General features: G+C 42.4%; 1 protein-coding gene across 1 annotated transcript in view; it reads right to left on the bottom strand.

Annotated features, from left to right (window-relative positions):
- Positions 1-4,165: 4,165 nt before the first annotated feature.
- YPEL2 (yippee-like 2 (Drosophila)) overlaps positions 4,166-27,048 on the bottom strand; it is a 40,397-nt gene continuing 17,514 nt past the window's right edge. Inside the window, exons 2-4 of the mRNA XM_004684429.2 lie at positions 14,142-14,185; positions 13,078-13,186; positions 4,166-8,785 (exon numbers count right to left, since the gene is read on the bottom strand). Coding sequence (XP_004684486.1) covers positions 8,696-8,785; positions 13,078-13,186; positions 14,142-14,185 — 243 coding nt within the window. The 3' untranslated portion in view covers positions 4,166-8,695. The remainder of the gene's footprint in view (positions 8,786-13,077; positions 13,187-14,141; positions 14,186-27,048) is intronic.

Genomic DNA, 27,048 nt, shown 5'->3' with positions numbered 1-27,048 from the left:
TCCAGGTTAAAAAAGATTCCCTCTGTCCCTCTTCAAGTGAGAGCCTCAGAGGGTCAAGGCTGCCCCTTTCCTCCGTCTTCTCCCTACAGATGGCTGGCATTCTCACTGGCAAGCTATTTCTTCATAATATTATTGAAATATAAAGTGAATTGAAACCTGAACCTTGGGTATGACTTGTCACCATGGAAACAACTTCAAGCCTGAGTGCCTCCAGGAGCTGTCGAGCTTTTCTTCCAAAGGATCTGGAAACATGGGACTAGAAGCTGGAGAAAGCTAAAACAAGCTCCCATTAGGTTAGTGGCAGTTTTCCTAATAAATACAGAATGCTTAACATTGGATTATGTCATCAGCAGCCCTATCAAACTATAGTCTCAATTTTCAGTGGTGCACTGGCTTAGTGCAGAACTACCAGTCAAGTGAATGATAGCAAGTCCCCCTACTCTTGGGAGGGTCATTTAAAACTCCATTAAGGTGGTTCAAAGAATGTGGTAGGGAAAAAGTACAAACAGTAATAAATTTCAAGAACATTCTGTAGAAGCATTTTTTTGCTCCTGGGAATGGGAAACCAAGATTTTTCCCAAGAGACTCCATTATTAAAGCCATAAATAAAACATCCCTGATTTGACTCTTTGGTTTCTGTACTTCGGAGAAGTGGCTCAGAGGTGGAGGCAGTGGTCCAGGGAGGTTGCAGGGGGAGTGAGGCTGAGGCCATTCTGCTTCCTCTGCCATTTGTTGCCTGCAGAGGAGACCACAATATGAGGATAATGCAAATATTTTACTTTGCTGAAGATCAGCAAAGAGGGTTACTCTAAACATTTCAAGCAGGATCCTAAAATTCAAGGATGTTTTTCTAGCTGACGCCCTTCCTTTTTTCTTTCTGTAAATGCACACTCTAGAAGGTAAAGCAAGCAGGGGATGTAAGGCCAGTAGTCTGACTGCGTAGGTGGCCTGAGCTCCAGGTCCACGTTGGTAAATTATGTGGCTCATGACCAAGAGTTGGTCATTAACCTCCCAGTGTCAGTCTCCTAGTAAAGGTGGGTTAGAGGGATGAATGTTGGATACCGAATACCCTATGTATGTCATCTACTCACTCAGCAAAAATGGATGTAATGTTACTCGCGAACGTCTATTTGATCTGGACATTGGACTAGGAGGATTATGTGAACATCATAATCTGTGTGGTTGCTGGTATCCACACTTCACAAATGATAGAAACTAGTCCTGAGAATTGAGTTCCTCAAAGTGATCAGTGTGTAAGCATGCAATTAGCCTCAAATACCCATCTATCCAAGTATAAAGACAACTTTCTTTCCACTTGACCTTGTTAATTTCTGAGCTTGAGATAAATCATTGACAAGATTTTAATTTGAAATAAATATAGGCTAAGTTCTAATAGAATGCACTAATACCTTGTAAAGTTCAATTTCTAAGTATCCCTTTACTTATTAAATGATCCCACATCACTTGGGAATTGGAAGTATCTTCATGTGACATGAAGCCAGGAGTTACCCCCACTGGCTCCATAGAGATATTGCCATGTTTAGTTACTAATATTGTGGGCAATTTTAAAAATCAGTCTGAACTAAAAATAATATTTTTTCCCTTTAAAAGTAATATGCAATCATAGTACAAGCAATCAACAGGCCTGAAATCTTGTAAAATAGTTACAATTTTAAAAGTTACAACAACTTTTCTCAGTTCTAAGCTTGTAGGTTGCAATGGAAAAGCCAGGATTTCCATTTCATGAAAAAAGAATAAAACATGAGAGAATAAAATAACCATGGCATTTTGGGTGTGTGCTTAGTCAGATCTGCCAGAAAATTTCCTCTTTAGTAGTTATTCCTGTTTCCTGAGTGGCCGGCTGGGGCCACAGATAGGGTTGTGAATTTCGGAATCAGAACAAAGGTTTAAAAATCCCCATCTCTTCCATGGTTATATTATGCATTCTGAACCTCACTTTCCTTTTCTGTAAAATGGGGTTTTTTGCTTCACATGACTGTTGGTGAAATTTAAAAATTTATGTACATATAGCGAATATAATAGTCCACTCCACTTCCAGTTCAAGATCTGAGCAAATGTATAATAATCACTCCTTGTCGTGTGCCAAGCTCTGGGCTAGGCTCTTTCAAAGATGATCTTTTTATGAAGCACTAGGATTTTAAACCACTGCTCTATCTGCAGTTTGCCCTGCTTTAGACACGAGCCATTGATTGGGTTCAGATTAAAGGATTTATGAGCAGTTCCTTCTGCAGGAAACAGCTGCCTGTGAGGGTCAGGGCTGATGTGGCAGTGTATTTGGCTAACAGAAATGTGGGCCATCTATAACGCTTTGTTCTCCCATTGGGCACAATTAATACCACCCATTTTTTTTTTCCTCCCTAGTGTTAAGTTCCTGAGTAAGCTAGGCTCATAATAGATGTCCAAAAAGTACCTGTTACAAAAATAATAAACTGATCACTCATGATGTAGCCACTTACCTTATGTAGAAGACATTTTCTGCTAACCTCTACTACATTCTACTCTTAGGGATTATAATACAGGAAACGGTTTTTTAATTGTTAGTACTTCCACCATCCACATTTATTCCATGTCTACCGAGCATTATTAAACAATTGTCTACTACTGAGGCAAGGAATAATTGTATGTATAACCCACTAGAGTATTAAAAAGCAAAAGAAGTCCAATGTATATTCATGTATGGAATCCATCATTTTCAGGCAGCACTCTTTGTGGCTTTATATTGATTTTCTATTTTGCATCCCCTGAATCCTTACTAATTAAGCAGTCAAGGAGTTGGTGCTTTCCTTTCATTTCCCCGGGCCTAGTCCATCTGGAAAGCTACTGTGGGGCCTAAGAGCTTGAAAGGATGGGCATCCCTAGATTGCTGGTTTGAAAGTAGTAGTCTCCAACAGGAGTTATCTATTCTCTCCTCCCTGTCTGCCAAAGGCAAACAATGAATTAACAGGCATATCCACTGATGCTAAGCAGATCAGGGGAAGAAAATATACTCAAGGACAAATAAAAGTCAACATCAGCTTGGCCCCAAACAGACAAGTAAAAATTCATGGGAAATAGAAAGTATTTTACAGGGAATGGGCTTTGAAAATACCACCTATGTGAAAATACAAATACACGTCACTTGTATGGTTTCCTTATCATTTTTCTTTGCTGTCTAAGCTGCCTACACATGATAGAGGCAAGTCTTTATAAAAAGTACTTAATATTGTATAAAATGATGTCTAGGGCCCTCCCTGGTGGTGAAACAGGTTAAAGCACAGCACTATGAAGCTAGCTGCAGCCACTGCAACACAAGTTCGACCTCTGGCCAGGGAGGTGACCCACATGGCATAGCAGACCTCTCCTGTCTGGCCTGCTGCTCCCCTCAACAGTGTATTTCACTAGATCTTCCTGTTCTGCTTTCCACTCTCTCTGGTGAATCCTTTCACCCCCACACCTCTGGTCTGTACCCCATTTCTTGAATGCATCAATAAATATAGCTTTAAAAAATGATGATGATGCAAAAATGTTTAGCTGTGAAATAAATGAAAGCACCAGAATATAAACTTCACTTCTGTGACTGGCTACACAAGACTGCACAAGGACAAAAGTAAAGTTCATTTACTGAGACTGATTGCCTCTCCCAGTACCTGGAACCTAGTAGATATTCAGTAAGTTTTTGTGAGAGAAGACTTGACTGTCCATATACTAAAATGGAATGTATGTCTCCCTTCTTCCTTGTTAGCTATTATCCAAGATAATGCTGCTCACAGCTCTTTCCGACAGTCGTTTTAATTTTCTCCTTCCCTTAGTGTACTCCTATTTTCACCAGAGAAATTAGTGCAAGCTCAAGCTCCCTTAGTCTAATAATATGGAACACATTAGGTAGAAGCCAGAAATGTCACTCATACATTCTGATATTTAAAGCCAGAAGACAGGTTTGTAGATTAAAGTAGGAGAGCTGGCTTTTACTCATCAATTGGCCAAGTCCTCAGAGAAAATAACCTGTAGGGTCTCAGCTGACAGATCTGAAAATGATATACAGATGACCACCTGTATGCCTCTCAGTTAAATGTTGAAATGTCAAGATGAAACATGCTAGATCAATCAAGAGAAGAGCCTTCCAAAGAATATTTGAAAACTTTATTTTCTCAAATGAGCACCAACACAGATTGGAAATATGACAGAAACAATGTACTTTTCTCTAATACTGAATTACTATATACAAATATAGGAAAAAAATGAAAACAAATTACTTGAAAATAATTATCTTTGTTATTGAAGCAAAGTGACCTGAAAAATGCCACCCTCCCCCAACAAAGTAAAATAAAATAACAAAACCCAAACCCAACAAATAAGTTTGTAAACACAAGCATAAACAGACAGATTCTGTATTGAAAGATAGTCTCTGCAGGTTGGGAAAGGGGAACCAACTCTCACTTTAACCAAAATGTTAAGAGAAAAACATAGGGGGCAGCTAGAATTTGGTAACATGAGAATAATTTGTTTCTTCTTGGTGTTACCTTTCACTGCTGACGGACTTCATGACTTTAATTTTTAAAATTACATCTGTCTTTCCTCTACCTAGGCCACTAGCATGTTTTCTCATCTAAGGCAGATACTTTTAAAATGCTGATTGTGTTCAAGATTTGATTTCACAGCCCCTTCCTGAACCTGGGAAAATCTGATTCTCAAAAAAAAAAAGCTGTAACTTGTTTTACACCTATAAGGTATGCGTATCACTTTTATTCATCTTTTTAAAATCCAAACCAGTTGATTTTTAACATGATGTAATAGCTATAATAGCTGGAGGCTGGGGTGTACATTCACATTTCAGAAACGTAATTTGACTCCGCTTGATCTTTACGAACAACAGATTTCCATATGGTCTGCAGAAGTTGAGCACACAAAGAAAAAGGAACAAACTGGCAACAGTTCCATGCGCAAGAAAACAATAATTGTGGTTTATGCTGTTGGTCCGCTCAGAAGCAAAACAGCCAGAGAGAAAGAAGAAAAACTTATGTGCCCAAGGTGTAAACTGTAGGTAGAGTGTCCCCAAAAAGAAAAACAAAACTAAACAAAATAGGAGGCACAATTCAAGATGCTATACACACATACACACGCGCTCTTAAAAAAAATAAAGTTCTAATTTGTTGGACGTTCTTCCAACAAAAGGAATCTAAATTGTCACTAAATTTGACTTTAGTGAATATATTTTCTAGCCAATACTGGTGCCAGAAAATATTTCAATTTTCATCTTGGTTAGGTACTGCAGAGTCTGTTTCATGGGGGAAAAAAGTGCAGGGAGGCATTGCTTTATAGTCTCCATCCAGACTAAAATTATACAGATCTTCTTTAAAAAAGAGTATATTGGTGATCACTGTTTCCCTTAAAGTATACTTCAAGAAATGCAGAGGAAACCATAGCATTTAAAAATCAAAATAAAAAGTGCTCTCAGGAGATCTGAGAAAACAGCACCAAATATATTATTTAAAAAATTAAATATTATTTACAAAAGTATATTTCACAAGCAATTGTTTCTTTTATATATTTCCACTTGAAAATCTTTTTATAAAGGGGACACCTTTGTCACACACTGAAACACCAGTAAGATGGACTCTACCCTGTCTGCATGTTCCTACTGTCACAGGTGTTGGGGTAGCACTCAGTCAAGTCCAAATGACACCCTGTGGGGCACCACATTTGGCTGCATTTGATTCAAGTCAAGTCAACCCATCAGCAGACCAAGATGAATATCCTGGGGGGTCGGGTGTAATCCAGGGCAGCCAAGGGCATATGGCCGAGGGTGGCACAGGAGAGATGAAACTAGGGAGTCTGCCAGCTGGACTTCAGTTAAAAATGAAGGCAGCTACTGGCTGAGGTATAGAACTTCACGCCTTTCCCTTTCTCATTTCTCCCTTTCCCCTTCTGTACTCCCCACACCCTGCCTAAATTCTACCATCAAACTCAATTCTGTGAACCTATGGGGGAAGTGGGGTGAGGTCTTTGGTTATGCTCTGAGTCAATAATTTGGTGAGGAAATTAAAGAATGATCTGACTGAGGACAGGAATTCCCATCGAGCAGCTGTGGTCTCTCTATACCGCGAGACATCAGACAAGCCATAAATGAAGCTTAGGTTGTAAGGAGCACTTTTGGTTTCACTGACACAATGGGAAAGCCTAATGAGTCTTCTATTTTCCTTACAGTTATGGAAAAACCAATGCTTTACTGAGATCCCTTGCACCGAGTGTGGTGCCAGGCACCCACTGGACGCTCGGTGGACAGTAACTGAAAAGTAACAGAACCAGGGTCTAACTGATAGGTGCTCTCGTCCATGCACTGCTCAGAGAGGTCCCACTCCCAAAGAACAGTGGCACATTAGTTTCCTCTGCCCTTGAAAATTCTAGAGCACCCCATGTCTGGTTTCTGTGTTACCACAGTTTAAAGACAAAACACCAACCCGTGTTTAGCAATAGCCAGGACGTACCCTGAGCAAAGGGGCTAATCAAGATGAAATCAAATGAAAGCCACTACCTTCTGGGTGAGAGAAGAAAATCCATGATTTCCGTGCTAGCAAACCAACATAGGAATGTTAAAGTTGAAAATGTTTTGCTGTTTTGTTATCTATCTATCTATCTATCTAGATATCTTGGGTCTGGGAGTCAGAGGAACTGTTTCTCTGGGAGCAAAAATGAAATACTTCTGAACCTCATTTCACTTTTTAGTCATGCAGAGGGGATTTTTTTTTCTCCCTGGGCTACTAAAGCACCAAAGATGTGGGCAAGAAGCCGTTGGGAACCAGCCCTGATCTCTAAGACTCAGTCTGTCTCACAGAGGCAGCTACTGCTAAACCTGCAGCTACCCACTTTCTGTCGGTCTTGCTGTCCTCCCACCACTGGCAGGGAAGGACCTTGTCCATTTCGAGCCCTCCAATTTTCAGTGAGGGCCCAGAGACACAAAAAGCAAAAAGGAATTTCCATCCTGGATTCATTGAACTTAGTTCAATTCTGAGGATGTCCTAGTTTTGCTACTTCAATCTTGGTTAACCAATTTTACAGATTCTTTTCTCTATGGACTTTTTGGGTGACTTTTCCTATAGGATCAGACTATTTGGAGAATGAGATGCTGAGAATTATCTAATGTATCCTACATACATCTTAACAATAGTAATATATTTAGTCTAAGCAGTGAAATGAACTCAGTTCAATGATTTTGGGTCATGCACCATAAACTGGCTGAACTGCTCTATGTAGAACAGACTTCACAGTGTTGATTAAATGTAACAAACTCCTCTCTCATGAACCTTACCAGGGATTTGTTTTCCAATTCCCTAATAAGATGAACTTTAGATGGGAACACAGGGTGTGGAGGGAGGTCAATACTGGAATTCGTGACTTTAAGTTTGATATCAAACCGATCCCTCACTTCATTTCCAGGACCACACTAACAGATTTCTTTCCACACAAAGCATTTAAGCCCAAAGAGAACAGCTAGGGACATGAGGAGCCTATCTGCCAGGTTACCACTAAGCTCAAAACCTTGTGACTTTGTTTTCCACAATCTATAAAGAAATAACTGGAGAAAATGTACAGAGAATCGCTGATCACTGCATACGAAGGAGGAATGATGCACCTGGTCTGTAATGGTTCAAAACTAAACTAATCCCAGCATCACCCCACCCACCCCCTTCCTTGCCACACAATGTTCTCCTCTTATTAAGAGTCATTTTTTTAAGGGCATAATTATTGGCATTGTTAACTGCTTCTGCTTTTCTTTTTTCCTGGCCCAACGTCTGTGCCATTTCTACAGACTCCCAAACTGCAGCACCCTTTGCTCCCTGTTCTCCTCACTTACTGATTTTACTTAGTTGTTGGTCAAAGCCTTTGGGATGCTTGGATACTGTACCCATTGCAAATGACAGTCCCCTCTCCTCTCACCTACAGTGGCCAGAGAGGCAAAGATCACTCAGAGGGGCAGGGAGGCATCAGAGTGATCGAAACCCATTTGGAGCTTTTCTAAGTCACTCATTGCGACCAGGACACTCCCCAACTCAGTAAAGGAGAAGCAGGCTCCTGTCCCACCAGCTACTAGGGTCACTTCTTGTGCTCATTTGCTAACCTGGCACATGTGGTGCCAGGAACAGAAACTTCTGATCAGAGAGAAGGCAGTCATGAGGTATATTTTTCTCTTTGTCCTTTTAGACAAGTCGATTATTTCAAGCCTAAGTTACCAGGTTTCCAGGAGCAGCACAATTTTGTTCCTCCTCTACCTTCCCATCCCTGCCCACCCCGGGACCCTTAAGGTTCCCCCCTTCCCCTCTTCTTCACACCCCTGTGCTGTGCCACTGCTCTCCTGACAGGAGGTCTTCAAGCAGCTCTTGCATGGGGCCTGAGCCCTATCAAGGTAGGCTACTGCCATGCGGTCAGGCATCTGTTCCTTTTGTTGTTTTGTTTTCAGCCAACACAAGAACAGAGAGAGAAGCCAGGATCAACTCACAAACGGATACAAAGCAAAGAGACAGAGAGACGGCGATTTAGAGGCCGGTCACCAGAAAGATGGTGTCAGGGTGGGAAAATGCCCAGATGGCAAGGCCCCTAAATGGATGGAACCGAGTGTTCAGTCACTCTCTCACGCTTGGGTAGAATGTTCAGTTGGATGGTGTTCACATAGACACTGGGCTGGGCGGGTGTTCTCCAATCAGTCCCAGCCATTGTCCTTGATCATGTGTGCTAGCTCAATGATGTATTTGCCTTCTTTATATTTCTGGCTGCTCTCAAAGGCATGCTCCTAGGAAACAATGAAAGAGAAAAAGACACTTAATGGCCAGAGATAAGCAGGCGACTGCAGCACAGGAACAGGGGGAGGAAGGGCACCACTGAGGTCCTCACCCAGCTTCACCCAGACACTGAGAATTCCCGCCACTGAAGCCCACTGTGCCCCCAGCTTTACTACAGCACCAAGGCAATACCAGGACTTTCTCAATCTTTATAGTGGTATATAAATGTCTCTAAATTTAAATATTATGAATATTTTCCCAATATTTAGAATCAGTTTCTTCAGAATCTTTCCTCATTCCATTCTTTTCTCCCCCACACCCTCTTCTCTCTCTTTTGGCTTTTTCTTCATTTCAATCTGCCCAAACATTGCCATCTCAGTAAGGTCTTTCCTGGCTACTCCACATGAAATTTCAATTTCTACTGCCATCCTCCCGCCTCCATCCTCTTTTCCTGTTCTCTCCGCAGCACTTATCACTACAAACATCATACCTTGCTTATCTATTTTGTTTATTATTTGCCTTCCACTACTAAGTTATGATCCTCATGGAAGGCAGAGATTTTCATTTGATTTCTTCACTGCTGTATCTCCAGACCCTAGAAGACTATTTGGCAAACAACAGGTCTTTATCATAACTGATGAATGCATGAATGTGTATGTACACACACACAGAGTCTCTTAGGGGAACTTGGTTTCTGACACTAACCAGAACCTGCCCTGTGGATGTATCTGTGAAGTCTGTGTGCCATTTCTGCTTATTTCCAGGAATGCAGGTAAGTCTGATAATACTAAATAATATTTTGTAAGGCATATATAAGGAAAAAGAAAAATATCAGATTTCCCTTAGAGATGGAATATAGGGGAACCAAATAAGGGATCAGGACAACAAAAACAACAAAATTATCAGACAACCTACCTCAGAGACAGTCTATAAGGTAGGGAGATGGCAAGGGATCAAAACCGGGGAGAGAAAAATCACAAGGGACTATGGGGACAGTTCATAGCTGAATTGGTTGTGGGAATTTTATAGGGATCACACCTAAGAAGAGAAAGCATACAAGCATACATTGTATAAAAATGAATAATGATGTAAAAGATATAGATAAAATATTTTGTTAGGCTTAGAGAAAAGACACTTGGTGAGAGAAATAAAGTATTCTGAGACCAAATAGGTTTCCCTTTTATTCCATTTATCTTGCTCTCTTTATGTCAGATGTGGTAAGTCTGTTTTTCCTTCATTGCTGGTCTCCAGGGAAGAGTGTCTGAACAATCCGGATGGCTATGGTCCCACCCAGCTATCACCCCTCCGAGGGGAAACGCACTTGGCAGGTTACCCTCTAACCCCAGCACGGTGAGCAGCCCCAGCTCAGCAGCCCACCAAGTCCTGCACGGCACAGGATCAAAAGGTCATTTTATCTATGGACACAGATACACGAACTTATGTTGGTCAATCTCCTGAAAAATACTGGTGTCTGATGGCTGGGCTTGATGTGCAGCAGAGGGCATCCGCCCTTTCTCCTGAGTCTACCACATCAGTGAGCACCTAAATCCAGCTGGCAATGTGTGCTAGGCAGCCCCTGCACGAACCCTATCTTCTGTTCTAGAGCTCGGGGATTTTAGGTTTCAGAACCACTATTCACAATTGAGTCTCCTGTTGAGAGAAGAATCACTCCCCAGAGCAGAGAGGGGAGGGCAGAGCAGGGGCATGGAGAGAGAATGCAAATGCTGCACTCACACAAGAGCTGTGGGCTCAGCAGTATTTTCCCAAACACTTCATTATTCCCCAGCTCTGCGTATATATGTTTACGTGAGGGAGGGAGAGAGGGGGAGAGAAACAGGAGGAGAGGGAGAGGGAGAGAGAGAGCAGAGGTACACTAGTATGTTTGTAACAGGGTGCTCCCCAGGAAAAGGGGTTTCATGTTCCCTGGCCCAACCAGGAGGGTGGACCTGAACACAGAGGAGAAGAATCTGGAGAGGAGACTGAGGAGGATGGAAGCAGGATGGAGAGCCAGGAGGAGGCCTGAGGGGGCCACATGGAGCAGAGAGACATGAGAGGAAACTGTGCTTGCCTCTTGGGCCTGGACTGGGTGAAATGACGTGGGAGAGAGACCCGTGTGGAGGAGGCTCACTATGGCAGCGTTTGTATTGACTCTGATTTTGCTCTTTTCCTCCCAGACTTGTCTGGCCATTCTGACCCTTTTCTATGGGTCAGGTGCTTTAGGCTTATGGGTGGCAGCTTTCAGGCCTTGCTTTGGGCCAATCCCTTTTGGGTGGACTTTCCCCCATGAGGGGACGGTTAACCTTGGGTGTTTGATTTAGAAACTATATTATTTATGTTTGCTGTATTGCACAGTGATTGTATTAAAGTTCCTTTCCATTAAAAGTCTTGTATGTTTTGTCTTGATGTGGTGGATGGCAGAACCTATTTAGAGCAGGCAGGTTTGGGGGTTCAGCTGTGTCCCTATGACTGCTTTGTAACATGTTCAGGGTAGGGGAGAGGGGAGTGCGGGAAAAAAAATATTAGAAAGGCAGAGGGGAAAATTCAACAGCCCCCAAGTCACAGGACACCTGCAATATGCACAGTTTGACTCCAGGGAACAGAGCACTGACGCTTGAGTCTACAGAAAAAACCCAGATTGGTTCCCACTTCTACTGCTTCCCAGCGTCAGAAGCAGCACTTTCCATTTAATCATGTACAAAACTGAGACAATTATACCTACTTCAGGTTCACAGTGAGGGATGGGAGTGAGAAGGCAGCACTTGGCCTGTCGTATGAGGCGACCCGTCGCTGCGTGGGGTGTAGCTCCGTGCTCTGCTCATGCCGCTATACGTGCCCAGCTTTCCTCTCCCTGCACTTGCATCTTTCCTCCCTGGTATTACTGTACACACCCTGGAGGCAAGGACAGCTCTCCCTCACTTCTGGACCCCACGTAAAGGCTTTGAATAAAACTTTGTGAAAGAGTTTTATCAGTAAGAAGCAAAACCATAGGAAAAGATAACCAAGGGGCAGAGAAAGAGAAAGGGCAGCCATTTCTGGAGAAGCAAAAGCGGGTTCTGGTGTCCAGGCCGACAGAGAGGCCAGTGGCTGTTACAGGGGGGCTGAAAGGCCAGTTTTACCCAGAAGGAAATAACCGAGGCAGCCAGAGGAAGCTTTCTAAACCCTGCTGGCTTCGCAAAACAGAGTCTTGTGCTTTCTTTCTCATCCTGAACATTCTAAGGGACACGTGAAAAATGGAATCTAAATACAGTGCTGCTCTACTGCAGACCACCTGCAGGACTTAGGATTTGCACATTTCCCCAAAATTTAGAACCATACTTGTGCTCTATTCAACACATTTTTTTTTGTTCAACATCTTTTCTTAAATAGATTTCATATTTTTAGAGCAGTTTTAGGTTCACTGCAAAAAGGGCTGGAGATATGGAGATTTCCTATGTACACCCTGCTCCCACATACACACAACCTACCCCATTATCAGAATTCTGGAGTGATGCATTTGTTACAGTTAGTTTGTTACCTACAATGACACATTTTTATCACTCTGTGGGCAGTTTTCACTACTCCTCCAGCTCCTTCCAAAGCTAGCTAGAGGCAGCTGACAAGACAGGGAATTTGAGGATCTTTGCAAGAATAAACTGCCCTCCCCACAACAGGATATTTCTGACATTGCTGTAATGTTGCAGGTGGGTAGAGAAAAGAACTGTGCCGTGTACATGCATGCACACACGTCTGCCATTAACAACAATAATTCAGGTTCACTTTGCATTGAATGCTTATCCCTCCTCTCACCCTGGCAAAAGACGACTCACTCTCCAAAGCCCAAAAGTAGATTACTACCACCTGGATTTCTGTCCTGGTTTGCCATAAAATGGCTAGATAACATTGGCTGAGCCATTCTGCTCCTGAAGCCCCATTTTCCTCATGCATAAAATAAAGATTAAAATGACCTCCCCACTGGAGATGCCATGGAGAGTGAGTAAAATAATGCATGGCTGAACACAGTAAGTTGTCAAAGTTATGGTATTAATTACTACTGTGGTGGTAGTGGTGGTGCTTTGTTAAAAGAAAGGTAGCGGTGTGTGCGTATCTTAGAACAGCTGTGAAGGAAAGAGGAGGAAGCAGGGGGTATCAGGAAAACGAAGAATGAGTGGCAGCGGATGAGCGTGCCAGGAATCACTCCTTGAGCTGAATTTCTAGCCTGGTCCGAGACAAGCCACAAGTGCAGGGAACCAAGGAGAAAGCTTCCTCTTGACTTGAGGCTGCCATCCCCGCCTTCTCCCCGCCAACCAAATGCCTCTGTACTTACATATTTCCAGCCCAGAGTGGTTTTGCAGTTCTCACAGTAGATGTCTGCCACTGCATGCAGTCCTGTGAGTAGCACTCGCTCTTCTGCAGGCCCACAGCCCACGTTAACACTGCGCCAAGAGGTAGAGAGAGAGAGAGTGGGCATTAGCCCCATGTCGCCATCAGTCACGGGAGCTGAGCTTCCAGCAAAATATTCACTGAGATCAGCTGCCTCAAGTGATGCCAAGAGAGAAAATGGCATCGTTTGTGGTAACAATCCTCAAGAGGTGGCAAGGAAATATCTCTACTGAACTGAATTTCAGATTTGCAGGTTTTGATTCACTAAGACTAGTGACTTATGGCTGGGACTAGGTATTTTTCTTACAAATGCTTTTAATTTTTGTGATTTGAGATGGCAACTGACAGCCACTCTGAGAAATCCATCGCACAGGTCCTCAGAGTTTACTGGGGACAGAATCTGAATGCAGCCAAAGACATCACACATCATGAGACAGTCTTGTACTGCGCAAGCCCTGGATGTCAAATACACCATCCTCCTCCTCAGAGTGTATATCATCGTCTTAAGTTGAACATGCGAGCTCTCCATTTTCACAGTTCAGCAGGCCTGTGTGAGCTCTGCCTTCCTTTCCCAGGGTAGAGGTTACAGATGATATGCCCAGGGACAACAGAAGGTCATGCCCACTTGTCTTCAGGAGGGGGTGGAGACACTGCATGCACCAGCCTTCACTCTAGCCTTAGGCCCTTCAGCAGATCTTGGTGCTGTTCATCATCTTCTCTCTTTCCCAGTAACATATCTCAGATCTGGTTATAAGCCCTCCATGAAAAGGTTTTCTCAAAACACTCTGTCGTCTTCCTTGCACAACTGGAGCCCCCTGATGTTCCTTCTAGGGGTAATGGACATAGTATTTTTATCTAAGATACACCGCCCCCTAGCTCCCCAAAAAGAACTGGCTACCAGTTGTAGAGACCAATGTTCCACAGTGTTTTTACTATGGCATAGAGGGAAGGGTCTCTGAGTGTTGCTGGTCCCACCAAACAATGGATGTTCCATTCAGAGACACTCACACTGAGTTAAAGAGGTATGCTCGTCCTTGACTTCCTTGGAACGACTGAAATGTAAGAAAACAAATCAATAGTTAGAGATCCATTTTGCCCACCCATTCAGGAAACCAGTCTTAAATGACAATAATCATGACCCCCAGAATTGACACAGCAAAAAGGGCGCAGTGAACCAGTGAAGAGTCCAGCTGGCAGATGGCATGGGGGTGTGGGCAAGAGAAGGCAGAATAAACAGAGCTACAGGGTTCAGGCCCGCCCGTTTGGATTGTTATCACCAGGCCAGGTGAAAAATGATAGGGAAAAGCCAAATTCTACAATATCATTTAAATCTCCTTCGCTTTTTACATCATCTGATGTAACTTATTTATCTCAGATAATCGATCCTCATTTGGCTTTTCATTTTCTGCCATCTGTGCTGGTCACAGCGTTTCTCATGGAAACTAGTACAAACACCTTTGCTTGTCTTTTTGGCTCAGCTCTGCAGAAGACAGCTAAGGACCTCCAGCATAAGAATAAATTGGCAGACTCACATTTCTCACTTGTCTGGTAGATCCTAATTACTTCTTGTAGATCCTGATTTCAGTAGGTCCTCTGAAAGGGGAGCATGGCATCTCCCATTTAGAGATGTAAGCAATGTGACCTCTAACTCATCAGGATACTTATTAAGCAGTAATCCCATTTTTACTTCTAGCTTAAACATGAGCTTCTTTCCTTGGCTGGAGAGTGGCAAGAAGCAGGAGAAACAGGAGCCAGGGCTTGCCATGCAGGCGTCCACCTCCATTAACTTGGGCCCTATCTGTGTTTTCCTCCTCTGGTTACACTGAAACGCCTTAATGACATGAGTCAGTCATGTTCTGCATTGCTGCCTGCATTTTTAATGTGGCATGACAATAGAACCCTGAAGTAAATGTCCTACTCTGCTCTGGAGGAAAAAAAAAAAAAACGACTCTAAAAACAAACAAGGGACTCTCCAATGACCTGTGCTACTCAGTGACCAAGAAGTGTGGGGGCGACTGGTTAACAGTTGACCAAGAGGGTCGGTGAGAACCAGACAAGTTCTCAGAACCAGACAGGACACAGATCATTACACATGAAGCAGTCACTGTTAGAAGCTCAGAGTTTTCAGTATGAGGGCCTCCAGCTGGAGAGAAAGGCAAAATTCTTCACTTGTAGAAACATTGTTTTTGGAACAGCTATATTGTTGGTTGATTCCAACAGTCAAATACACTAGACACTGTCACTCCCTGTGTGGCTCCAAGAAAGAAGCAGATATTCCTCAGCTGCTGCTCAGCCGCGTACCCCAATTCTTGCATTCATTTGGGGTTTGAAACACCCTTGGATAACATGGGAACTCCCAGACTCGAAATGAGCACCCTGGCTCTGTGATGCTATGAGTGTTGAAGCCTTTAATCTTGGAACCCGTGTTTAGGTGCGACAATGTCCCAGTTCCTAGGTTTAGCCAAGGAAGGCCATGGTGGCAAAAGCTTCACAATGTAGCCCCACCAACCACGAGTAATCCCTTCACTTGCTACTTTTCCACTGTGTCCTTTGCTCTAGTCCTAGTCAGGTGGAGCCACATGAAGTTCCTGGAACTTGCATTTCACAACTTTGCCCATGAAGTTCCCCCTGATGGGGAGGCTCTTTCTCCTGGCCAATCATAAGGCTTGGCTCAGCCGCCTCTCTTTCGTAAGGCTTTCTCTGATCTACACAGGAAGAGACACCCATTGGCACCTACGTTCTGGATTCCTCTGGCTCCCTATTTCTTTTCCTTAGCACTTAGCATACTGGAGTGAAATTGTCCAATTATCTAACTCCCTTACTGAGCTGTGCTCCCAGAAGGAATGGACCAAATCTTTAATCTTGCTGTACATAGCACAACAATCGGGCATACAGTAGGCCTGCATTAAATATTAATTCTCTTAGTTGGAATCCTCTAGGAATTGTCCATAATTTCCTCACTCACATTTAGGATAGTTTTATAATTGTCTGTATTTCAAGTGTATACAATTTTTTGATGAGTTTTGACATCTATATAGGCCTGTGAAACCATCAAGGTTATGGACTAATATATACCATATCCCAAAGTTTCCTCATGCCCTCTTAATCCAACCTGCATTTTGTCCAAATACCCTTTTCACTCAAAGATAGTTACTGCCTAATTACATACTGTCACTATAGTTACATTTTCTATAACTTTTAATCTATAACATCATTCAGTATATGCAGTGCTTCTTGTCTGGCTTCTTTTCTGTAGAGTAATTCTACAAGATTCACTCTTGCTGCATATGTCATTAAGCACATTCGGTTGACTCATATTCCATTCTATGCATTTACCAGTTCACTTATTCTGGGTCTGACTTTAATAATGAGTTTGGACAAGTTGACCTCCAAGTCCCCTTTCAGTTCGAAAATCATATCCTCTTATGAATCCGTGGTCCTACATTATAGATAATGGGGATTGTCATCTTCTAAGAAACATTTATCAAAACCTTCAAGTTTTGTACTTAGGAGGAGGTGATTGTAAGGAAAATTCTAGAAGGAAGCAGAGAGGAAAATGCAACATAAAGCTTCATCATTTATTTCTCAAACACTCAGATCATGGTAAGCAATCAGGCATGAGTTGGAAATGCATGGAGAGAAGCTGCATTGTAAGGTATTCCAGGACAGTGGTATCCCCAAAAGGTACATAAGAAACCCCCAGTATAGGGTACAAATACTAGAAATGTTATCTATTTTCACTTAATTTTTGTTTTAACTTAACAGTCCTGATATACAAATTGTCAGTGGGACCCTTCTCGGGTCTTCTATGTAGAGGACATACAGGGAGGCTGGGCCATGGTGTCCTCTACCACTGCTTCTAACATGCCATGGATACTGTTATTTTGAGCTGCAGGATGTCAATAAGGCCGACATATAAAAGTAGGATCCTCAAACAGCATGATCCTTGCAATTCTTTGTAGAATACTACAAAGAAGTTCATTTACAGCAAAGCACTTTAAAATATAAAGGTATGCTGTGTATTTTTCTTTTGCAAAAAGATAAACATTCAAAACTAGCAACTTTTTGTGGCAAAAGTAAATGACAGCAGTATGCTACACTACAATTTCCAAAAAATAAAACACACTAAATCTGTCCCTTAGAGTAAAGGGGCATTATAACCGGGAATGTGAATGTAACTCATTTTAAAAAGAATTAATGCTTTGCAGAGAATTGGCATTTGGCAATGTTTTCATATTTCTGTGATGAATGATATTTAGAAGAAAACATAGGAGGAAAATCTTTGTGACCAGTATTAGAAAAGCTATCTTAGCGACTATACCAGAAACATAGTTTATGAAAGGGAGGGAGAGAGAAGGAAGTCTGCTTAGTAGAACTTCATAAATAAATCTTAAAAAACACACACACTAACTTCATGAAAATTTTCAAGTTTTGGTCTGAAAAGGACACTCTTAAAGGGAATGAAAAGATAAACCATTGTTAAAAAAAAACAAAAACATAAGCCATTGTCTGGGAGAAAATATCTGTAAACAAACCACACATATCAGGTATAGGGTTTCAGAGCCCTATGAAGAACTCTTATGAATGCTAGGCCTCTTAGTGATAAGAAATAAGAGAACAAATGAAATTTAAAAGAATTCTGAAATGGGCAAAAAGACTGAAATAGATTTCAAGACAGATGTAAATAGGCACATGAAAAAATGTTCAGGGCCTTCCTGGTGGCACAACCGGTTAAAGCACAGCACTGTGAAGCTCTTTGCAGCTGCTACAGCACCAGTTCCACCCCGGCCAGGGAGCTGCCCATCTGGCGCAGCAGACCTCTCCTGACCCACACACTGCTCCCCTCAACAGTGTATTTCAGTCAATCTGCCTGTTCTGCACCCTACTCTGTCTCTGGGGAATCTTCTCAGCCCCCACATTTCTGGCCTGTACCCCAATTCTATAGGCATAATAAATAAAAAAAAATCAAAAAAAGAAAAATGTACAACATCACTACTTATTTAAAAGCACAATTAAATCTCTACACAGCTATTAAAAGTTTATAAATATTTTTTAGCTGAAAAAACCAAGTGCTTTCAAGAATGTGTGGCCACTGAAATTCTCATACACTGCAAAATGGGACTGTTACCTTGGATAAGGTTTACCAAAGCTAAATAAAAACCGATGTTCACACAAAACCTGGATGAAATTGTTTGTAGCAGTTCTGTTCATAATCATACCAGACTGTTAACAATTTAAATGACTCCCAATTGGTAAACAGACCGTATACCCATATGATGGTACTCTGCGACAGAAACAGAGCTGACACGACCATGTGCACAGACAGGCAATGCATGCGGCCAGGGGACCAGCAGTGGCAGGTGATCAGTGAGGGAGAATTTCACTAAAAACAGGTAACAGAGACACAGCTTTTCTATTTCCTCTATTCTAGCAGACTTTGTATTTTTCAAAATGCATAGGATTACACAGAGTGAATTTTACTATGTGTAAATTAAAAATAACTTAAAGTCTGATAAAATGTTATCAAGGAGTATTCTCTAAAATTTTCTTTATCTGTGCACTGTATTCTAATACAGGGGGTCATGGAGATTGTTTCATTTATGAGAGAAAAAAGACAAATAACTCAGTGGGTGCTGAATGACAGTTATCTGAGGACCTGGTTTCATTATAGTTTCTTTGACTTAAAGGTTCTTCCCAAAAACCTGTCAATGAAGTGGAGACTCACTGAATTTGTTAAACTGTAGAAATTTGTAAAATTGTAAATAGTTTCTGAATCTATTTAAACATATTCCAAACAATGAGTGACAAACTGCAAAGTTCAGTATAATTTGATGTATGGTCTGGAAAAAGGGATCGTGATTTCCATAAGCTCGAAGTTGCTAATGCTTTATAGTTACTCTACCTTTCTAAGGAAGTTTTCAGCCAGGTAAACTGTTAAAATGAAGTACTCAGCCTTTATGATATCCTTTGAATTGCTATTTCAGAAAGCCAATTATTTTTTGAACAGCATGTTCCATCACATACACCATCAATAAAATAAGATTAAAACCAAATTTATGGTAAAATTTAGTTTTCCTTTCATCTTTTAACTTATATAAATTATTACAAATTTCTTTTTTTAATTCCCTCTTATAATGTACATGACAGCACACGTTATGTACTCATGTGAAGAGTACAGGCTCACATTTTACTGATAGGAATATGTGCATTAAAAAGTTTGGAGATGACTATTTTGGGGTCCCCAAAATAGTGTTGGTTTAGGGCAGGGCCAAAGAATAACTTTCTCTAGCCTGTCACATATGAAGAGTTCCTAGAAGTAAGGGGGGCAGGCTGTGCATGGCCCAGGCTAGAGGCCAGCCAGGCCTAGAGGTGTCTCGCAGGGCCACTACGGTTCCTGCAAGCACAGAGCTGGCAGAAGTTCACACTCTGCAAAGGGTGTCAAACCCGACCAGGGTTGTCTTGGTGGCAATACATACTCAGGTACCCCCAAGGGACAGTGTCTAAGAACCTGTTTCCTCTGTTTGGCACAGAGAACCAGCTGGGGTTCCTAGGGAAGGCCTCTGGAAGCTCCTCCACCATAACTTTCGCACGGGGTCCCTGCCAAGTCAACATTTATGATGGGAAAACAGGCTGTGAGAGCAACAGGCATCTTGCAAATAGACATCGACGAGAATAGCCCTGGCTGGGTCACTGTATCCTGTGGGGCCCAGGCCCAGCCAGCCCGATGTAACCAGGCACAGCCTGGCAGTCCCAAGAGTAAGGGTGGTACCAAGGTGGGGGACTGAAAGGAAGTCAAGGAAGCAATTAGAATGTAACAAGCAGACTTCAGACCAGGAGATCCCAAGCAGGCTGTCAGAACACATTTGTTTGCTGTCATTACTCCCAGGCAACAAGGCAGTTCTTTTCCGTGTTGTGTATCAACCAAGGCTGGTAATTCAGGACTCCAGGAAAGGTTTTTTTTTTTTTTAAATAAATTATACAAAAACTTTTCTTCTGCTCTTTAAAGTAATAGTTCCAGGCCCAGCCTTTCCAACCAGCTCAAAGGAACGGAAAGGGCTTTGAGTTTCCTGTTCAGTAGCCAAAACCACTGATTTCTGGCCCCTTTGAAAGTTTGGAAGGCAGCAATTCCTTTTAAAAGAAAGACCACTGAGAGATGAATACTTCGGGGGTGGGGAAGTAGCAACAGAGGAGCCATCTGAGTTCCTTCACCTCAGTGACAGGCACAGACGGTCTTGGAATCCTGCACATCTGTGAGACATGGGCAGGGCCTTACAGATTTAGGTGTCTGCCCTCCCCCTGCCACCACCCCCACTCATTGGGATGGCCAACCAGAATCAGCTGAGGCATACAGAAGGCACACGCAGAGTTTGGGGGTAGGGGGGTGGCAGAATCTGTCAACTGAGCTATGACATCTGGAAGCTAGACAAACCTTTGCATATCTGCACAGGGTAAGAGGATCTACACAGGGTAAGAGGATCTAGTATTGGCATCAACAATTCAGAAGTGAGCCCTGGTTTTACAACTTCAACTGACCAGCTACTTCACCTTAGGAGAATTACTTGCTTTGGTGACTTTGCTTTTCTCTTTTCTGACAATAGGCAAAGCTTTCCCTCTGCAACTCAGGGTCTCCCTAAAGAGTGGTGGGACCAAAATTCCCTGTGATCCTTTCTCGTTACACTATTCCAAGAATCTGTTTTTTAAAGCACTCGGTGTGTGTGCTTTTGCAACCCACAGTCCTCTTAAGTACAGTGTAAATTACAGGGGTTCCAAAGAGGCAGACTACCAGAGTTTAAGTCCCAGCTTTGTCCTAGTCAGTTACTAACCTCTGAGATTAACACTGTGAATGGAATTCACCCCCACCCCTGTGAGGGTGGTGAGATGATCAGTGAGATCATTCCACTGATGCGATCTCATGCACTGAAGACCATCCACGCCAGCACGCCATGGACCTGGCCTCCTGAAGACGCGAGCACTGCTGGGGAGCAGGTGGAGCTTAGTGGTCAGGCTGGTCTAAAACACTGCGCCTGCTCTCTTGCTTTCTGGCTTTGTCTCTCTTCCTGGTCTCAGCTCAGACAGTGCTGCTAACAGGACAGATGGCATTTAGTCACACGCTTGCCAATTAATATCTCCCTCTCCCTCCCTTTCTTTTTACTCTTTCCTCTCAGTCCCCTTATATATAAACACACCCCCCTTTTTTTTTAAGATTTATTTATTCATACAGAACTGGGGGACAGCCGAAAGGTGCAGGCTTGATGAGAGGATTCACCAGGGACAGAGTGGGGAGCAGAACAGGCAGATGGAGTGAAATACACTGCTGGGGGAGGCAGGAGAGGTCTGCCGCGTGCCATGTGGGTTAGCTCCTGGGCCAGGCATAGAACTCGCACTGAAGGGGCAGCAGCTCACTTGCAGAGCTTCACCTTAACCCGCTGTGCCACCAGGGAGGGCCCTTAACCTTTTTTAAAAAAATACCTTCTCTCTGCATGTCTGTGTTTAGGCCTTATCCATTGTTCTTTAAGGATTTATTTATGCATATAATAATTGGGGTGTAGGCCAGAGGTGTAGGAGGTGAGAGGATTCACCAGAGTGGGGAATAGAACAGGCAGATCTACCGAAATACGCTATTGTGGGAGCAGTGGCCAGACAGCGGAGGTCTGCTGCACCATGTGGGTCAGCTCCCTGGCAGGCCCTGAGATAGAACTTAGCTGCTGTGGCTGGAGATAGCTTGAGAGTGCTGTCTTTAACCCCTGAGTCACCAGGGGAGGCCCCTAGAGTTTTTTTAAAAATTGAAATGTAGCTTGCATTACCATAAAAAATCACCTTTTAAGCCTACTATTTTGTGGTTCTCGGTCCATTCACAATGTTGTACAACCAAAAACCTATCTAACTTTTCACATCCCAAAAGTAACTGCTTATCTTTACTGCTCACCTTCCCTTTTCCTTACCCAGGCCCCTTGGCAACCACAATTCTACTTTCTGTCTCTATGGATGCACTCAAGGCACTCACTATCTTTTACCAAAGATGGCTGTAAAGATTTCTTTCTCAAATACTCTCAGGGAGCTCAATGGGAAAAGTAGCCCAAGTTCTAGATAGATCCACAGAGCAGGATCAGTAAGGCCCCTTCCTTTGGGATACTGGCTAAATGCCTCAACAGACTTGACATTAGACAGGGAAGGATCAGATCAGTTTCCTTTCCTTTCTCTTTCTTTTCTCCATCCATGGTTAGGCCTGGTGGAGTTTTCTGATTAGGGTCAAAGTAAGCCATGGGATTCACTCCAAAGAGATGAAACACAGCATACTGGATCCTGTTTGGATTTCTACCCTTGAGGAGCATATGGAGAAAGTACGAAAGGTGATATAATAAGGAACAATGAAAATGATGAAAACTTCCAGAGTTAGAAACTGAATGTAACTTAAAGAAACGGGATATTTAGCTGGAAGGGAAGAAGATTAAAGGGGATTTCTTCCATCTTATTTGGAAGTCCCATAGTGTCAGGAAATTCTTCCCTATAATTAACCTAAGTCCCTCTTATTTCCATTTTAAGTCCATTTCCTCCTGAGTCTGTGGAACTTTCAGGCCAGGATACATGTCATGAGGAAAGACTAGGGAAAAAACAAAGCCATTTATATGTGTTTATAGTTCACAGAAAGTTTTCATACATCCATTGCTACAGTTTGATGGAGATGGGTAAAAAGACACTCGTGCTGCTGGGGGCAGAGGTGGATTCCCACAGCCCCCCTCCAGAGCTCTGGGATGGTCTATCTCCAATTCACCCTCACACCCCCTAAACGGAGGGAGGGGCAGGGAAAGGACTGGCTGGAAGGAGGAAATATCTGCTGTATGGAGTCATAAAATTCCAAGGGCATGGGAGCATACACTCAGCAAGGAACTAAGGAACAGCAAAAACAAGAAAGTAGTGAGGGCCCGGATGCCACCTCTGCTGAAAGAGGAGAAGTCTGGGTCGCAAGCTTCTGAATGAGTAGTCCTTCCAGAACATCTGCTTTTGGGAACAGACGTGGAGGAAAGACTAGAGTGAGACCCTGCAAGGTCTGCTCCCTCGTGGTGTGATGTCTACCTGTTGTTCAGGGGAAAGGTCACAGGATGCAGAGGGAGGCAGGACTTGGGCCCAGCCCTTACTAAGTTGTAGCCAGTCCTTATTAGGGCTGTTTGTAACCTTGGGCAAGTCACTTTATCTTTCTGAGCTTCAGGGTCCCATTTATAACAGGAAGAACATGCCTATTCTATAAAGCCTTGTTTGAGAGGGATGTTGCATTAAATGTGTTCATAAAGCCCTATGCTCAGCTCATAAAAAGTGTTTAATAAATGTCTGTTTCCTTCACACCACCACAGAATCAGGATTTAAAATGGGAGCTGTGTCTGGCGGGGCTGAGTTCTCCTACCAAATTTGCCCAGACTCTTCCAAACCTCCTTATAACTGAAGACTCCACAGGTCTTTTCCCCTCCCCTTTCCTAGCTGTCCTAGAGGAATCAATCCTTTGTGGCATGAGGCTGTGTGGTTGTTCTCTGCTGAGCCAAGAGCAGAATAAAGCTCTCTAGTCTGTGGCATAGTTAAAACAGTAGATGCCAATGTAAACATGCAGCCAGTGGGAAAACAGATGCTGTCAGCTCTCAACATACTACATTCCCTCCTTGTTCTCCAGAGTGAGAGAGGCATGGAAAATATGTATTCTCCACAAGGATAAAGGACAGAGCATGCCCATAATCAGACAAGCCTCATCTTCTATGGAAAAAACACTGGATGTCACTCCCTTTTGGTCTGCTCAGGAAGGCAAGCTTCTGAGTTAGAGACTAGAAGTAGTGAAATCTGGTATAACAGCAGTCGACCATTCATGGCCGGGGCCTTAGCAGTTAAAATATAGAACCAAAACTTTAAGGGGGGGGGGGGGGTGAAACGATGAAGCTCAAAATTCCTCTCAAAACTATCAGGCTTAAGAAAACACTTCACTATGTTTAAAGTTAAAAAGATAACTAGACGATAAAGCCAAAGTTAAAAAGATAATGCATGTTAATATACCAAGGAAGAGCAACATCGATTCCTGGCTTTATATTTTAATCTACACCTCTGTTCCCAAGGCCACCTGGGGACACTGGCAAATGAAAGTGTCCTTACACTACAAAGGACGTCTCAAGTCTGGCAACCATGCCTCTGGCTGGGCAACTGCAGACTTTCAAGGTAAGTCCTCCCCTGCAACCAGTCCAGGCAAAATTTCCCTCCAAGTCTTAAGTCACATTACAGTGAGGATTGTTTCTCTGAAATATTTTCTAGCAAGCTATCACATATTGAAATTGTAGTTTATGAGACTGAAATAAATTTGGATATTGTGAAATAAGTTCACAGTTGAAGAGTATGTATAAAGGCAAACAGGATTCAAAGTGTTCTAAAATTTCAGCAATCAATGAAGTAGAGAGAATCATCATCCTCCTTTTATAGATAAGGAAAGTAAGAGAGAATGGTTATGATGATATACCCAAGATCAAACAACCAGGACGTGAAAAGACCCAGGCAATTTGAATCCAAAATAAGAGAAAATGAAGATGTGGTAAAAGAGTGTGGTGCCATTGACTTACTTTAAGAAAGGAGCCTAACAGAACTAGATACAGATATATAGGATTTCACAATGTACAAAGTACATGCTATTCTAATGATTTACCTAGTTTCACACAGCTTATAAACTCAAGGTCAGAATTTAAACCTATAGTTTTTCTAGAATATCAAGATTTTCTAGAGCATACTCACTTGGGAAAAATCTGTCTCTTTGAAGAAGGATGGCTAGCACTGTTAGAAGGATTATCTGTTCAACCATAAATTAATGGATTAAAATTCTGTTCAATCAATTAGTTTCCTGTGAGTTTGCCTAAATTACTTCACCAGAGCTTAGTCACCCTTGGTTATTGGATATAATTAAATTTGTAGACCTGGGACTCCTAATAATGCTAAGGACCACCATGGGAATATTCTCTACTATCCAGCCTGAAAATAGTCACCCAGTTGACTACAGAATGAATGATTCTCATTTTACAGCCCATGAATAAAATAATTAAAACCATTGAAAGCTCTTAAAAAATCTTTTCTTTCTTTAACACCTGGACTTCATGGCAAGAGAGCCTGGAAAATTAAAAACAACAACAACAACAAAGTACTTAACTAATTGCAATCTGCAGATATCTCATACACTGGTTTGCAATTTGAGACATCAGAACATCTTCAAAACAAAACAAAATGTATGTGACTTAACTTTATAGACCACTGGGATCTGAAAGAACCCCACAGATAAACCACTCACCTGATGAATGGTTCTTGGCTATCCATTTCTACCAAACTTCAACTTAGATGTTTTCAACGATAGGAAAATCACTACCATCAAAATTCTACCTCCCATAGTTCTGACATATCAACATTCCTTATGGAGCTGAACTCTGTCTCCCGAGAGCTTCCTGAATCCCCTATCTTTATGTCCTTTGGCACCAAATAACATTTCAAGCTTAAACCTTTAGGGTTTAACTTGATGTGTTATCTCATCCATATCACAATTTCATTCCATGACCTAAACCTATATCAGTTTAATAGCATGGTAGTTGGATGAAATGATTATGTAGTTGGATTAACTACCTTTCTGTTTCCTAGTTCTGGCACTTTCTCTACTGTGTGCTCTGGATATGTTCGCCTTGTTGATCTCAAGTTCATCACCCAAATAGAATAATAATGCTCACATCATAGAGAATAGCACATCTGGCATCTATCAGACATGCAATAAACAGCACTCATCCTCCCACGAGTTCATTTAAGTTTTCTGGTGATACATAGTTTTATCCTCACCACATTTACCAGTCACCTACACCTACCTTCAAAGCTTCCTTCTCCAGCAAAAGTTAATCAAAGCACAATCTCTTACTTAAAGAATTGGGCCTTAGGTTGCACATATGCAACTAAAACAGGTTCTTCCCTACCGTGGCAGTTGTCCAGTATTGGGCTTGTCTCCATCACGCATATTACCATATATCTACACTCAGCCTCTGTGTTTGTATGCTCTTGGGGACTAGGTTTAGGCATGGAGTTAGATGAAATAATTGTAAAGAAATAGACTATGTTATTTAAAAGGGTCATGGTGGGGCTTGAAATTACAGCCAAAAAGTTCTTATTAAAGAGACATAAACACATATATGCTAGAAAGATTTGCGCATACAGTGCTTACCAAAGCACAAAAGCTGGGTTCAGGTGACTGTCCGTATTCCTTCTACAAACAGAACATGACTGGGTCAGAATAACCAGCCCACTCCACCCTGTCAGGCAAAGCCAGATCCTCTGCCTCCAACCAGCATGACAGCCCTGGGCAGATCCCTGATCCTCTCAACTGGGAGTTGCATCATCTGTGAAATGAGGGGGTTGAGTGAAGTCTCTTACAAGGGTGAACATTCTGTGAGTCCATATTCTCAAGAGAATAGACGCCTTCCACATAAAACGAACACTTCTGACTCAGAGCTAGGCCTCTTCTGTCATGTTTCAAACTTCCTGTTTATCTACAGGAAAGTGCTCACTGGCAGGGGTGACCTACCTTATCTGACAATTCCTTGCTTAAGATTCATCCTCACATAGATTTCTGCTTGACCTTCTTTCCTGGCCAAAGTAAAAGCTGCAAGCACATTGTGAAACATCTGGCACTGGAAATCATCTCCAGGCAAAAGTTCTGTATTATTCTAAAGTAATCTATAATTGTAAAAAAAAAATTTTTTTAAATAAAAAATTGGGGGGGATGGGGTGGTGAAAGGAAAAATCTAAATATCCCATAATACGCATATATCTCAGAGCCTCCCGAGTGGCGTAAGGGGTTAAGTCTTAACACCACAAACCTATCAGCACGAGTCTGATCCCCCAACCAGGGAGGTGACCCACATAG

Source organism: Condylura cristata, unplaced genomic scaffold (assembly GCF_000260355.1).
Source record: "Condylura cristata isolate star-nosed mole 26May11 unplaced genomic scaffold, ConCri1.0 scaffold00017, whole genome shotgun sequence".
Taxonomy (NCBI): domain Eukaryota; kingdom Metazoa; phylum Chordata; class Mammalia; order Eulipotyphla; family Talpidae; genus Condylura; species Condylura cristata.
Note: the sequence above shows the minus strand (reverse complement) of the source record. Positions and strands in the feature narration are given on the sequence as shown.